Below are 16,614 nucleotides of genomic sequence, written 5' to 3' on the forward strand. Positions count from 1 at the left end.
CGATCTCCTTTAGAAATTTCACAAGCTGGGCATGACCAAGTCAATTGATGGGAAAGGGCCCTGCATTGTGTTCATACATTTCTTTCTTAGAATTCCTGGCTCACCAAGGGATCTCCTAAAAACTGAGTCATAATCAGATCAGAAGTCAACAGCCAGTTGTAATAGGGGGAAGTGATTGTTTAATGGGTGTGATTTGTGTGATATAAGGTAATATCCAGCAGGCTTAGGGATCTCAGTACCTGTGGGGTAGAGAGCTGAGTTGGGAAGGGCTTAGCCCTCCTGACAATGAAAATGTGAAGAAGCTTAGTTGGGACAGATTCAGTGTGATAAAAACAATAAACTGTTTCCAGAAAAACTCTAACATGACATTGTCCAAAAAAGAAAAAAAGAAAAAAACAATATTTAATGGTAGATAAGATGTAGACAATACTCATGGTGGAGTTGAAGTTAAAACACACAGTGCTATTTCTCCATTTTGTCAATATTTTTTCAACTGAAGAATGAAATGTACCATGTCTAGATTTCCTGGTTTGGGATACTATAGAGGTTTTATAAACCTTATTTTCTTCTTTTATTTAAATAACATTTGGTTTGGAATTGTAGTGTTTGACATGTACACTTGATGTCACATTTGAGTTACTCAGAAACTTTGCGTTTGGCTTTCCTTCCAATCTTTCCTGCAGAGACCATTTCTATTTACGTGCGTGAATTTCTAGTTAGCCGAAAACCAAGGTGCAGATTTGATAATCCTGTTCATTTGATGATCTTGTTCAAGCCTTACCCTCATGATTCATAAGCCAATTTGGCTTTTTTTCAAGCACTCAAACCCACCCTTCTTCTCACAATCAGGAATGTTTATGTAAAGAACTGAATCATTTTTGCTTTATCTGAAGTTACTGATCAGTCAAATGACAAATGATTCATGCCAAAGGGTGGAACCAAATCTGTCACGCACCTTCACCAACTGCCATTGGTTGCAAGGGGATGATTGGTAAAAAAACAACATTTGGAAAATTTTTAAGTTCTTGCTGCAAGAATGTCCTCGTAGCTTGAGTTCAGTTAATGAAAGAGAAAATCTCATAGTCTGCCATATCCACTAAAACTGTAACACCAATTATAATACCAGAAGTTATGAATTCCGGTACAATGTGTCATCTTAGTCTATGAAAAGAATTTAGAAATATTGAATTTTTATTCTCTTCACAGCAGACCTGCCAGAGATACAAATCTGGAATTATAGCTAGTGTAAAACAGCAATGCATTAAAATAGTTTTGAAGAAAAGTTATAATTGCTTGACTTAGACATTATTACGATATCTGCCTCTTTAAACAAATCTCCATGAAATCTAGAAGTATTACTTTCATGCATTAAGATATCGTTACATATAGTTGAATAAATCTAATCCTTCCACTTGGTGTGAAGATGCTACATTAAACGTAGAAAGTGTCTTACTTAATTTGTCCAAAGGTTGCTTTTTTTTTATTTAATTGATCCTATAACTTTATGAAAGATAAATCTTCCATAAAGTCCTTAAAACCATGACCTTGGTTTGAATAATCCGTGGTTTTGATGTCAACCCCTTGGCATTCAACCCCGATCTGCCAAAGATTATAGGAGCAACCAAAAAAAGGTGTGGAAAAGATGTTACGCAGCGTAGCAAAAGATTGTTTAATGTTGTCTAGTTTAAAACTCAGATTCCACTACTATGCTGCTGCCTTGTACAGCATATAAGTAATTTTTGACTTTAGAATGTGATTCAATGTATCTCAAGAATTTTGAGAACATACAGTGTATGTCATTGTCTTAACCATCTTGTGAGACCCTTCTGTGCTTCCTGCACAAGGATGATTTACAGATCCCTTTCTACAGAAATCAGAATGTCTTCTTTAATTTGCTCAAATATTGCTTATTTAGTTTATTGTGAAAAAAATTTTTTTTGAGAAAATTGTTTTTGTTTTTTGTGATCTGTGAATACTGTACTTTCAATGTCTTTATTTGGGAAGAATCAGCACGGCTCCACGGACACGGATGCATCCACCTGACCTGGCAGGGATGCACCTGCTGTAGTGTGCTTAGGGGACAGAGGTAAAGGTAAACATCCATCCATCCTTGTCCCTAGTGGGGTCAGGAGGTGCTGGTATCTATCTCCAGCTACGTTCCAGGTGAGAGGCAGGGTACACCCTGGACAGGTCGCCAGTCTGTCGCAGGGAAACACAGAAACAGACAGGACAAACAACCAAGCACACACACACTCACACCTAGGGAGAATTTAGAAAGACCAATTAACCTGACAGTCATGTTTTTGGACTGTGGGAGGAACCCGGAGTACCTGGAGAGAACCCACGCATTCACAGAGAGAACATGCAAACTCCGTGCAGAAAGACCCCGGGCTGAGAATTGAACCCAGGACCTTCTTCCTGCAAGGCAGCAGTGCTACCAACTAAGGCACTGTGCAGCAAGGTAAACATTATTCCGCTATATAAATTTTATTTATATAGCACATTTTCAGCAACAAGGCAATACAAAGTGCTTTACAGGAATTAAAAGGAAATACAAACAAAATAACAAACCAAAGGAAGGAGCAAAAGAAGAAAAAGCTAATAATGTTGATCCAAAGTTAATAAACGATACTTCTATTCAGAGTTGGTAGATAAGTATAAGTAAGTATTCTCTGGTCTAATTCTTTTCTGGTTTGGAAGAATAGGAGTCTAAAAAGTAGTTGATAAGGTAGATTTTTTGGGTTCCAAGTTCTAATCCCTGTTCTGGGTAGCTAAATAAGTGTAAGTAGGTAAGTATCCTCTGGACTTCTGGGATGCTAGATAAGTATAAGTAAGTATTCTCTGGACTTTCTACGTGTGCTCTAAATTTGTAAAAGTAATGAGTATACGCTACAGTTTCTAATAAATAAAGTAATAATAAATACTAAATGTTCCTGTTCTGGAAGATTTTTTTCTGGATTCTAAGTTTGTTCTAATTCCTTTTCTGATTTGCAACAACAGGAGTCTCTCTGCATCTAAATAGTGAGTACAGTACTCTACAGTTTCTAAAATATAAGCTAAAGAGAGACTAATAAACTACAGTCTCTGGATTCCAAGTTTGTTCTAATTCCTTTTCTGGGTTAAAAGCGAGTACTCCACAGTTTCTAACAAAATAAAATAAAAATACCCAGAGGCTGGGTAACGGGGCCGTAATGTGAGACAAATATTACCATGGAACAGCAAGACAGCAGCTGTGTTTTTTCTGTATATGATCATTAGAGAATGAGGTGTTTGATTACACAACATATTCGATTCTTTAATGGTCAACACTTTATAGGACCTTTAAAGTACACAATGAAAGACTTTTATTTTTGTTTATGTTTTGTAAAACTTTACTACATTTACTTCTGACTATTGGGCAGTACTGTCCAGGCAAAATAGGTGGATGCATTGCTAAAATGTCTTATACATGCTAAATGCAGCTCGATATGTTATCAGCTTGTACTTCTCACAGTTCCTGAAAATACAAGTAGGCACAACATTTAGCAAATCCTGGTTTTGCCACTTGCAAGCTGAGCATGGTTAGGTTAGATTAGGTTCAGTGTGACATCATTCCCAGTACTGAGCTCAGCACCTCTCCAACATCACAAGAACATCAGAGGCACTGAACACATCATTTAAAATCCAAATCGTAAATGCAGTAAGATAATATTGCCTCTTTAAACTTTGTTCTAGTTTTTTATGCTTTTTGAAGTGTCCACTTTGCTAAGTTAATTGGTAGTGAAATGTTAAAACAATAAAACATGTGTCTTTTAAAATGGCCATTTACTTTAGTACATTTGACTTGCCGGAAGGTGTACTTAAAACATCATTTTCAAGTTTTTTTTGCAGTATCAAGTTTCCTATCCCTGATAAGGAAAAGCTTCCCAACAGCATGACGCTGTAATACCGTGTCTTGAAGATTAAATGCTATCTTCAGAGTTTACCATTCCTTTAAACTTCTCTAAAAGTTTAGTCCTGACAGTCTGGAGTGTTTTTTGTTTTTCATGAAGCAGTTTGTTCATTAGCCCTCTCTAACAAACCACTGCTGCCTTTACAAAATGGCTGTATTTTATATTTGTATTTAGAACAAATTGGACAGAGATGGACTATTTACTGATTAGTTCATTTCTAAAAGCATTTCATTGTACTACTTTAGTAAGGGATGGCTCAGCAGAGTAAATGCACATGAACACAAATCACAACAATTTTCAGTTTTAATACATAAAAAGATTCAAAACCATCTATTTTTTCTCCTTCCAGTTCACAGTTTTGCTTTTCACTTCAGTTTATTACAAAATGTGAGAATGCTTAATGTTCTTACAATGCGCTTCGTAGTTAGTGAGTAGTGGACAATATATAAGTGACGACCAGCGACAGCAGCAATTAGCAAACTGCTAATTGAACTGCCAGTCTGCTGAGCTGATACAAACTAGCCCTCGGTCCAACCCTCCTAAAAAAGGTTGTAAATGGCATAACGTCAGAAAGAGGCCAATTTTAATTTGTCAATCTGCAAAGTGAAGTTTCTTTTAAGTTATATTTCACGCGCACAGTATTTTTATAACAACTGATGGTAACATAGTTACTTCATTGCATTATAAAATGGCACTATGTGCCTGGAGAATACATAGAACCCCTTTAAGCTAATGAAGCATTGAGTGCTAATTTGATACAGCTATGTGGAGAGCCACAGTGGGACAGCAATGTGTGGACTACAGCTGAGGTGCTTAATCTTCATAGCATGGCAGGTAGGAGAAGGCTTTCCCCCTCAGGACAGCTTGTGTATTTAAATCGTCAGAAATGATCCATTGCTGTTTTCAGCGCGTGTGCAAAAACACAGAGAAACAGTAAACAAACAACACAGTGCTCGCATGCTCTCGTAGTTGGAACACACACTGCTGTAACCATGCTGTAAACAGTCTCTGTTCACAGGCATTATGAATAACCTCACAAACTTTAAGTATTCAACTTAGCTGAGGTCTTGTCAAAAGAAAGGATCCAGAACAGGTCTGGAAGTGAGTTGCTAGGAAGTGAATGCCATTTAACTTTGCTGTCAGATTGTGTTTTACTCTGCAGAGTGTTCTGGCATGACAGCTTGGCTGTCCTCCAGTGGAAGTGCTGGTTTTATCTATTCCCTCCATTTTTTAACATAAACATGGTCCACCATCACAGAAATAGATAAATGTTACTCCATGCACATGCAGTTTCTTTCGTGTACTAGTGAAATGTGTTGTTTTACCGAATTCGACAAAACCAGAAATAACTTTGGGTTACTTTCATCTACCAAAAATCTAATGGAATTGGAAAATGTACTTAATTAAAAGAAAAAAAATAAAACAACAAACAACCCAGAGGGAAAACAGCAGAGCTGCTTTGTGGCAAAGTAAATACCAGTTAATATTTTTAACTTTGCTTTGTGATGTTTTGTAGAAACAAAGCAATTAAACTTGGTAGACAACCCTGGCAACAGCAGCAACAAATATAGCCATCAAACACTAAAAATAAAATGGGATCATTAACATTATGATCGCTCTGAAACCATACAGCTCTAAATCACTTTGACAAGATGGCATTTGGCCTTTCAATGACTTCTTTTGGAGTAGGTGTGAATAAGGTGTGTGTTAGAAGATCAGTGTCGGTTTCGTGCAAAGCGAACAATTTACAGGCACTCACCTGAAGGGAGTTCCTCCTCTCATTGGCACGCAGGGCCCTTTGTTGTCTACACGCCAAGCCATTACTTTTCTCATGCCTTCTTTTTTATCTTGTTTGAAAGTTACCCAAACAAGACCTGCAGACTTAGTAACTTTGATATTATCTAAGCATGCTTCGCTTGAAGGGAATCCCAGTGCACAGGTATTTCTTTTTTTTCGTTTGTTTCTTTTTTAGGACTGGAGTGCCTGGAGGCAGCAAAAACAGGTTGAGCACAGTTGGAACAGGTTAAATCCTGTTAACAGCTTTGAGATATTTTTGTTCTGTTTTCAAGCAGTTGCTGTGATTCCACATGTGAGATGTCATTTTTTTATTTATTTTTTTTATTTCAGGCTTCATTAAACAATTAGGCACCAAGAAATTTGAACATTTTTGCCCATCAAGATTCCACATACAGACTTCTAAAAAAGGACTAAAATGTTTAGGTACAGGGCACCAGACCATCACCTCACACAACTGTTGTCCATTCGAGATTAAGGTTGGAGATGTCTGACTTACGGTCATACAAGTGCAACACGCAAAAAACACAATAATTAGATGCTTTGTCTTGTACAGTTTAAAATATTTTTGAAACAATTTTGTTTTTTCAGTCATTCTTATTTATTCATTTATTTTTTTACATCTTATCTTGTCACATCCACAGGTTTCAATGTTTTTGTTTGGGATTTTATGTTATCCATTAATGCAGAGTGGCACATAGCTGTGAAGATGAAGAAACTTGATTCATAATTTTGGAAACACAGGGCAATATTCTGGACAGAGCATTCCAGGAAGAAAACCTTTTTGAGGCTAACTTAACACACAGGCAGAGGTTGACTTTCCAGCAGGACAACAGAACTGTTATAGAAAAGATTTTTACTGTGTTCAACATCCTAATATGGTGTAAAAGTTTAAACCGTATGCTCATATGAAGAAGATGTGTGGTTTTTATCACCAAAGACTGGTTAGTGTCTTTGGTAATGCAACGACTAATGTAATTAATTGAGTTGTTTTTAAATATCATGTCCCTCTCTCACTGAAAAAAAATTGGTTCCATGACAACATGCAACACCAATAAATTACATAGATGCCTGAGTAAATACAATACAATTCAGCTCAGTTTATTTGTATAGTGCCAATTCACAACACACATCATGTCAAAGTATGCAGAAAACAAAAGTCAATTCAATCAAATCATACAGACAGATTTCTAGAAAAGTACATATTCCAATTAATCAAACATTGCAGTTGAGTTCAGTTATTTATTCAAATTGGTTAAAATGTTGTTTTGTTTCAATGGAGCAATCTTCTAAAGATTTTTAGGCACAAAAAATAATTATTTTTCTTTTAATGGTTTACTGGCCATCACTCAGACCAGTGATTACAATTATCTGTTACCACAGGGATCACAGAATGCCACAAGATGTAACTTTCAGAAAACACCTACATAGATTGTAATAATTAGATCTAAGATCTAATGTTATTTTTTCCTCTAATGTTTTTCTGTGGGAAACTGTAAACTGTGAGATCAGGGAAGGTGATAAAACTGGAGAGCTGCTTCATTGGTACGCTTCATTGGCACTTAAAAAGCCTATAAACACAAAGGAATGGTACCAAAACTCTGATTAAACTTTATTATTTTACAATTGCAGTTAATCTGCAAAAATTGTCCAAACTGTAACAGTGACCGTTACAGTGTTGAAACGGCTCTTCCTTTGCTCCCACACTCCCTGCTTTACACAGATTGCAATGTTTAGTCATCATCCAGTGATGCTAGCAGTGGTTTTGAACCTCTGTTGCTTGTCAGTAACAGCTTATGGGTGTTTGTCTGCACTAAGAGAGACTCAGCACAGACATCACTACAAACAGAAACCTTCAGATAACAAACAGAGAAAGACTTGGTCTTTTGATTCTTTCTCTGTCATCGCCAAGGCTGTTATGATGTTATACCAACGATGTTTTCTGAACGTTCTGTGATATGTTTTTGGCTGAATTGCTCTCATTTTGCCTTTTTAAAAATGATCGGTTTGAGTAAGTTTATTTAAGAGAAGTTGAGAATGTAGGCTGCTCTACAATATGGCTTGGAAGAAGTTCAGATGTCTGCTTTTTATTAGTCCTTCACACAGGGCATCTGTGCTCACCACAAAGCCTTGTATGCCTGACCTAAAATAACTTCCAGTGAGCATTTCAAACATGGCTGGTAATTAAGAATCAGAATTTTGGTATGCATTTGCATTCAGACATCTGTACTCTGATATCCCTAAATAAAACCCAGTGCAGCAAATGGCCTTCAGAAGTTACCTGAGCAGTACATAGTGTCCATCTGTGTACCGCGTAGGTTTGTTGGTGAAAAAAGGGGATAGAAATGACTTTAAGAAAACCACTTCTGAAAAGAATTGATATGGTTTCCCTTTTATAGTCGGCCATAAGTCATTTGTGGACGCAGTAAACTTGTGGAAGATGTGCTTTGACATAATAGGTCCAACACCAAACTTATTTACCTACATGCAAGAAAACAGAGGAGTGGGGGGAAGAAAAAAGAAAGTAAAGGAAAACAACTATCCTAATGTATCCCAATGTGCACATCATGCTTGATACCTGAGCATTCCCAGTGGTGAGTGATATTTTCAGTGGTTTAAGCATCATCAAGTAGGGCTGTTTTTTTTTTCAGCAGGGACAGAAAAAAAAAAGCAGTTGATGGAAAGTTAGATGGAGCTGAAGACATGGTAATCATGGAAGAAAACCTGTTAAAAGCAGCACAAGACTTCAAACTTAAATGTAGGGTCATCTTCCAGCAGGATACCCTGAACATATAGCCAAATGTACAAATAAAATGTTTAGATCAAAGTATTCATTCCTTATAATGGCTCGGTCAATGTACAGACCTAAAGTAAAACAAGAATATGTGGCAAAACTTGCAAAAATGATGTTTGCAAATTATATCCATCTGAAGACAAATGCCCATAAATATCAGCTTCAGAAAGTCCAACGCTGGCAGAAACATGGCAAAAACACTTTCTACTGCAATCACTGCGAAAGAAAGTGACTCAGTCCCATCTGAGCCGTTGCATTTAATCAAATAAATACAATTCACTTTTTAGCTTTATTTCACATTTATTCCACTATTTTTTTGCTTCAAAATGACATGTTTTGTGTTGGTCTACGACACAAAATACCAATGAAATACAATGATAAAAACTTAAAGGAGCATAAGTGTTTTTGCAGGGTTGCAGGGTAGAAAAGCTGGTAGCCCTCCTGCCTTGCAGCTTTTCCACTCCGGGTTTGAATCCTGGCCAAGTGTCTTTTGGAATGAAATTTGCATATTCTTCCTGTGCGTGCATGAATTCTCTGTAGGTGTTATAGCTTCCACCCACAGTTCAAAAACATAACTGTTCGGTAGATATGTCTGTCTAACATTGTCATTATATGTGAGTGTGTATGTGCATGGTATATCCATGGTAATAAGTATACATCTTTATTTTAACTATGCAATGAGTGCTTATAAGCTAGCAAGATCCACTGCTATAATGACCTTGAAAGAATGACAGATCTTTATCGCAGAGCCATTTGGCACCTGTTCTTTTTTTTTTACTTTATGTGTTTATAACCCTCTGATTACCATCTCAACAGTGAAAGATGGGATTTGGCCTGAGTTCATAATGACTGACTTACTGAAAGGTGAAGACTTCAAAAAGAGTACACCAGCACCCAATTTTTGCATTTTTGACAATGTTACAGCCATAAATCAAAACATAAATCCGGGTGACCTACACATACTTCTGGTCGTTGGAGTACAAAACTACTTTTAATACATACAAAAAGCCCTTGTGTGCAAAACTGGGGATAATCTCAGATGCGCCTCACAAGATCAGAGCTGCTGAAAGTCAATGGAAGACGGTTGTGGTCCTACCCGCTGTTTAAAAGTGTAATTAAAATTTTACCTAAATCCCAAGTTTCTCCATAATATTTAAGCTGTTGTGCAACACACCAAAAATACACCTCAAAATGCTTACTCAGTAGCTAATTATAGATTTCTTTCTGTCACGTAATGACAATATGCTGACATGGTTTCAGTCTTTAACTTGTAAAAACATGTACATGTATTCAGCAGCCATCAGCTTTTAGCAATGTATAGAATATTAACACACTGAAAGCATGTCAGCATATTATCATGACCTGACAGGAAAGAAAACTATAATTAGTTGTAGAATGCATTGTGAGGTGTATTTTCGGTGAGCAGCATAAATAATGTGGGGGGAACTCTTCGGATTTAGATTACATTTTAATTGCCCTTCTAAGGAGTGGGTAGAACAATAACTGTCTTCCAGACACTGACTTTCAATTCTTCTAATCAAGGGCAAGACATCTGGCTATCTGAAGTCATTCACAGTTTTGCACGCAAAGGCTTTTTGTTGTTATTGAAATCTTTCAGATAGAGTTGCTGACATCATCATACAGTTAATTTTGGATAAAGTGGTATGTGCTGCAGCTTTTTACGTCACTGATGAGCTAATCAATGTTTCAATGGTGTGCTGACCACTCCTAATTTGTTGAGCGCATTAAGAAAAAGAAAAAGATGATAAGGCTAAGTTGATATTCACACTGTAACACCTCTGAACATTTTGTTGTGTCTTGCTCTTTTTGAGCTGTTTTTAGCAACAGCTTAACTCCATACACATCTAAGTCTGTTTACTCTTCCTCATACTTTCAAACAAGGGATTGGAAGAAATTCCATTGCAAACACTTAGTCAAGAGGAACTTTCTTGACTCATTTCTGTATTTCTTTAAACACATTCTAATTGGGTAACTTAAAGAAAGTTGACTGAACAACAACACAAAACTGCAACTTGAAGGTTGCTATCCGGTCAGTAAAACACATTGCTGGTTTGATTTTAGTCTCAAATGCACATAAGTCTGGTTTGTTACACTCCTTAATGACAAAGAAGGGGAATGAACTTATGAGCCAGTTTATAGGCTAGAGATTACAGGTTACAAGCTCTCTGCAAGATCAACTTAGTGCTGCCCGACAACTGTACGTTTTTAGGTTTCTGTCCAGGAAATTATATATTTGCATGCTTTGCATTTGTGTTCAGAAATTTTTAAATAAGAACACCTTGTCCTTTCATAGGACAAGGTCATAAGACAGCATATTAATGCCGCAAGGAGGAACTCATCCTTCAGCTACCTCTGGCCATTCCTAAAACATCAGTCAAACTGGCCATGTCCTATGCATATGTGAACTTGGAGAAGCCTGCATTGGAAAACCAATTGAGGTGTCCATTGGAACTCAGCTGGGTCTGTATGAAGTGCTGCTCTTTGTGCTGAAGATATCCAATTCTTTTTTTTTTTTACCCCTCCAGGGGGTCTTTTGTGGGCTCTAGTGTCCCTTATATGACAGTGGGCTGACAGGAAATGGGGAGGGAGAGGGGGGAAGACATGCGGCAAACATCGTCGGGTCCGGGAGTCGAACCCGCGACAGCGAGGACTCAAGGCCTCCAAATATGGGTCGCGCCAACCGCTACGCCACCACGGCACGCCCGAAGATATCCAATTCTAAAAGGTCAAACACATTGGTGGCATATGTCACCTTATCAACTTTATTCTATTTTCATTTGTAAGAGCTACAAAAGAAACCACTCATGGGTGAAGTTTAGTGGTCTGTTAAGTCTCTGTGCACTTTATCGTGACTTGTCCAAAGAATGTTCATGGGAAGAAATAATGTGCATGATGCACCGCACGACAATCTCCCAATCAAAGTTTTGTACAGTTAAGCCAAAGGTTATCCATACCTTTCCAATCAAATGGTCAGGTGTACTGTTGCGCTATGTTTTGCATGTGTGGGAGTGGTATGCACCAAGCTGTGATTATTCACGTCATTGTTTTCCTCATTCCAAAATTTCCAGACAAGTGTCAAACCCAGAATAGCAGACATTTCCAAAAGTCTGATCTGAAATCTCAAAATCAGTTTGTCTGTCATGTGCACGACAATGCCTTCATAGCTATTTTACCGTCGGTGCTGTTAAAAAGGAGCCATAGTTGACATACTTGTGCAGCTCAGACAAAAACATTTTTTTTGTACCGAGGAAGTTTTCACCATAATGCTTGATAATGTGTAAGCTTGAAAAAAAAATGAGTTTATGAAAGGGGAAGATGCTCTCTGATTGTGTATCTGCACAAATTATTATTATTACTATTTCATGTAATACTTTTGTAATTCAAATATTAGAAGACACAAAGTGAAACTAGCAAAGCAATAACTTTCAAATTGAACTACACTGTATTGAATTTCTTTTTGGGAGCCAAGAATCAATTTTTTTGTGCAGGCAAAAAGCTGGGTGTAAGTAGAAAAGACAAAAGCTTTCTGAAACAAAGGCATAGAATGTTCAAAGCTTGGGGAAACTTCTTCTCTTCATAGAAAATACATTTTCACAAATGAAGTAATTCTGACACTAGTTAATGGCAGAATATGTTTAGAAAATTATACTATTTTAGAAACACACTTCATGCTAATACCTTAGCTTGTCTTAGCTTAGCAACGTGGTGTTTTTAAATATATCCATAGATCGCACTTTGTACGCCTTATTTACACTGTGCATTCATACTTGAAATTCCAGCTATGACGCTATAACTTACGGGTTAAGCTCTCCTTCAGCAAATCACAATGCACGAGAGAACTCACAGAGTTGCACCCTGTGCTCTCACAAGCTCCTACTTGCAGAGAAGCAAACAAATACCCACTGTTTGGGCTCCTGTCATTGTGTGGTTGGCTTAAAGGAATCTCCACTTGACATGCCACCATTGAAAATAGTGACCTTACCACAGCTTCAGGTGTCACACTTAACACAAACAGATTACTACATGGACAATCCAAACATCCACACCAGTACAAACATGTGTAAGCAACAGTGTTAAACCATGGTTTGCACACTCCTCTATGGAAGCAGTTGGTGACTATGTGTTTCGTGACTATTATGTCAGCTTTTGTCTGCAGGTGTGTCTAAAAGGTATTGTTTTTCAGATAATCTTTTGCTGCTGGAGAACCGAGAAGAAAGCAGTGTTGGTGTTTGTTTTTAAAGAGCGACGGTGACTCTTAAACAAATAGTTATTTTAGCCGAAACAAACTCCCAGGGAAATATATGACTATGAGGATAATTTGTTGAAATAGTAAGAAGACATAAACATTAGCTTTAAGGACTTTAAGGCAGAGTTCAGACTTTAATTGGTTTGTTTGGTTTGTAGCCTTGACTCAAATTGTCTAAAACCGAGGTTTTTCATTTAGAGAGAACATAAATCATTGGAAGCAATTTGTCATCAATCATCCTCTTGGCACTGAGCAACAAGATGAACAACATTGGTTTCTAGTCTGGTAGTGAAAGCTACAACCTATAGCTGACAGATTTGATGTGGCAGATCATGAGTGCATTGAACTGTCCAAATATCGATGGCACAAGCAGCACTTCTGTTGATTTGTTTGAATGTCATACTAGTAAGTTTTAAACCCACTGTAGGAATTTTTACAGTGCTTTGTAAAAATAGTCACACCCCTTGAATCATTTCACATTTTCTCCTGCTACAACAACAAAGTTAAAAGTATTTCATTAGCATATAGTGTGAAAGTAACATGTATATAAAGTAGAGAGAAACTGAAACATGGTTTATTTTTTCTGTAAATAAAAATCTGAAATTTGTAGTGACCCCTCTTTTACTCTGACAATTCTAACTCCTCAATAAATTACAGTGCAACCAATTCCCTTCAAGCAGGGTTAGGTTAAAACAATTTCTCAAGCTGAAACAAAGGCATAGACATCTCACTGCAGACATCTCACAAAGCTGAAATGTATCATGTGAAACTGGAAAGGGTATAACATAACCACAACCCAGACATGGATTTTCCAACTAAAGATACTGTAGGTGCTTAGTGTTAATTTCAAGAGGCAGCATAAACACTGAGTTACATGAAATAGGTGAATCTAAAAGTAATTATATATCTTAAAAGTTAGCATTTTTTGTTCTACAAGTTTCATGCATTTTTGAATGATTTTCTATGACGGACCAATACAAGGAAGTATATAACTAGGAAGTGGAAGTATGCGTGGTTTTCCTATTCAGATAGAAGACTGAAAAGTGTAGCATGCTTTGCACTGAGCAGCCAGGAGTGAATGCCTTAAAGAAGAGCCTTTCAGACCAGTTATAATTCATTTGTAGGATATCTCCATAACTGTGATGCAGACACCACCATGTTTCATCATAGGAATGGTGGGTTCAAGATGAGCAGTGTTTTTTTTTCTCTCTGTTTGTTTGTAGCAAGTGGGATTACTTTTGGCTTTTATTTAATAATGACTTCCTTTTTGACTCTTCCCAAAAGAACAGCTGATCTAGGGAGCTTCTTTAAAGTTTTGATGTGCTTTTTGAACACATATCTTTATTAATGCTCTTATTGTCATGTCACTAACTTACAGTAGAGAGTTACGCCCCCTGGTTGTAACAGGTGAGATAGTTCTAGAGTGTTTGACTGAACACGTTCAGCAGGTACGGTGTTGAGAGAAGTTGTCTCTTTATGTTTGTTTTATACTACGTGATCAGTCAGTATTCATTCATGTTATTCTATTCACTGTATTCACAGTACTCTATTTGTAATACCTATTCAGATGGTAAACACGCATTTTTCTTTCTTTTTTTTTTTACATAAAGCCCCGCCTTTTTTGGGTTGGTCCTGAGGTGAGGATGATATAAACAATAGTCCGTAGAGTAAAGGTGAGATGGGCTGTTGCGCTCCGGCAGGTATGACTGGAAAGACACTGGCCCTGAGAGACTCTCCAAGGCACCGCGCGTCTTGACGCACAAACCACCTTTACGCAAACAGCTTTTCTGCGCTTTACGCTGGATCTTGCAACTCATCACCTCTATCAGCATGAAGTTAGAAGTGTTGTGTGGAAACCATGATATGACGCAGCTTGAGATCCCCGTGGATGGAAAGGGGAAAGAGAAGTCCGCTCTTTCTGCAGAGGAGGAGTTGGGGTCCGATGGAGACTGCGTGGCCCACAGCCCTCCACTGGTTACTCCAAGTGGGAGCAGCAAATCGAAACCATACACACGGAGACCCAAGCCCCCTCTTTCCTACATCGCTCTGATCGCCATGTCTATCCGAGATTCCCCCACCGGACGTCTGACTTTGGCGGAAATAAACGATTACTTGATGAAAAAGTTCCCTTTCTTCAGGGGCAGCTACACCGGCTGGAGGAACTCTGTGCGACACAATCTGTCTCTGAATGACTGCTTTCTGAAAGTGCTCAGGGACCCATCCAGGCCCTGGGGAAAAGACAATTACTGGATGCTCAACCCTAACAGCGAGTACACGTTCGCTGATGGGGTGTTCCGGCGCAGGAGAAAGCGCATCAGTAAGCAGTTCAACCGAGTGCAGGACGTGTCGGAGAGCGCAGAGGATCCTCAGGGTACCGACAAGACTGACCCAAGCAGCAAGACTGAGCCCCGTCCCAAGTTTACAAGCTCATTTGCTATTGAGAGCATCCTCAGCAAGCCTTTCAAAAGAGACTCAACCAAGCAGCCATTTTACCCTGCATTGATCTGGCCATACTCTGAACTTATGCTGCCTCACTCAAGTGCATCTGCTTTCCCCCATCCGTTTAGCTGGGCTGCTCGTTGAGCCTGGTGCTGGAATGCTTTTGTTTATGAACAGAACAAAAGACAGACTCATTTTGTTACTGTTTGTATTCTTTTTTTCTTGTTTGAGAATTGAAAGTCATCAGTGAGTGATGCTTTAATTTATTACCTTATTGATGCTGGCATGTTTTTTTTTTGTTTGTTTGTTTTTTGGTTTTTTATTTTATTTTATTTTTTTTTTTACCTTTACAGGCTGCCTTTTTTATTTATTACTTTGTTGACAACAATTAATGGTAAATGTGACTGTGTACAGTACACTAACACTTTTGTTATTTGATAGTCAAAAAGTCTCAAAATGCACTTTGTTTTCTTTGTCAAAACCTTTATCATAAAATATTTAAACACAGCAAAAAGAAATAAACAACGGTGTTGTGTGTCTTATTCTTATTGGAACCAATAAAAAGCTCCTCAGATACCAAAGCAATAATGTTCATTTATTTGTTTGCTCATTTATATAAATCTTGGAAATTTTGATGGAGTTCATTTTGAATGTTGTACTACTATTAAAACATTATTTTTTATTTTGTCCATCTGTCCATCCATCCATCCATCCATCTATCCATCCATCCATCCATCCATCCATCCATCCATCCGGGGCCTTAAAATCAAAGCCTCAAGGTCGTGTGTCCTGTACATTTTAGATGCCTCTGCTTCAACACACTTGAGTCAAATAATCAGGTAATTACTGATGATGTAATTTGGTTTTTTGATTCATGTGTGTTAGATCAGTGGCACATCTAAAAGTTGCTGGACATCAGATCTTGAAGCCTAGATTTTGAGACCCTTGATATATACCTTTGTCCTTGCAGGGTCACAGAGGCCTGGTATGTATGTCCAGCAGTGGGTCAGAGGAGATACACAATGGACAGGTTACCATTCCATCCTGTGCAACAATGCAGACATCTAAGATCAATTTTAGAGAAACCATTTGACCTGTCAGCCAAGCTTTTGCACTGTGGGAGGAAGCCGGGGCACAGACTGAACCCACAGTGTTCAAATCCAGGATCGTCTTTATCTTTCTGCAAGGCAACAGTGGTGCCAAACGATTATAGCAATTGGGGCAATTGGACTGTAACTTTGCTGCCAAAGACCACTTAACCAATGCTTAACCAATGTTTTACATTAAGTTGGGGAGAGGAAAATAGGTTACATATTTCCAGGTGCAGGGTTGTTTATTTTGCCATTTATCTATGAATATTTTATGTTTTTGTTTGCTTTAGCAATTTG

At 37.9% G+C, this 16,614-nt stretch overlaps 1 protein-coding gene across 1 annotated transcript; it reads left to right on the plus strand.

Annotated features, from left to right (window-relative positions):
• Positions 1-14,464: 14,464 nt before the first annotated feature.
• Positions 14,465-15,818, plus strand: LOC102226720 (forkhead box protein Q1-like). Its single transcript, XM_005796110.2, has one exon. It carries the CDS (start codon positions 14,618-14,620, stop codon positions 15,368-15,370), a length of 753 nt encoding a protein of 250 aa, XP_005796167.1. The 5' UTR covers positions 14,465-14,617; the 3' UTR covers positions 15,371-15,818.
• Positions 15,819-16,614: the final 796 nt, after the last annotated feature.

The sequence above is a fragment of the Xiphophorus maculatus genome, chromosome 6 (assembly GCF_002775205.1).
Source record: "Xiphophorus maculatus strain JP 163 A chromosome 6, X_maculatus-5.0-male, whole genome shotgun sequence".
Taxonomy (NCBI): Eukaryota; Metazoa; Chordata; class Actinopteri; order Cyprinodontiformes; family Poeciliidae; genus Xiphophorus; species Xiphophorus maculatus.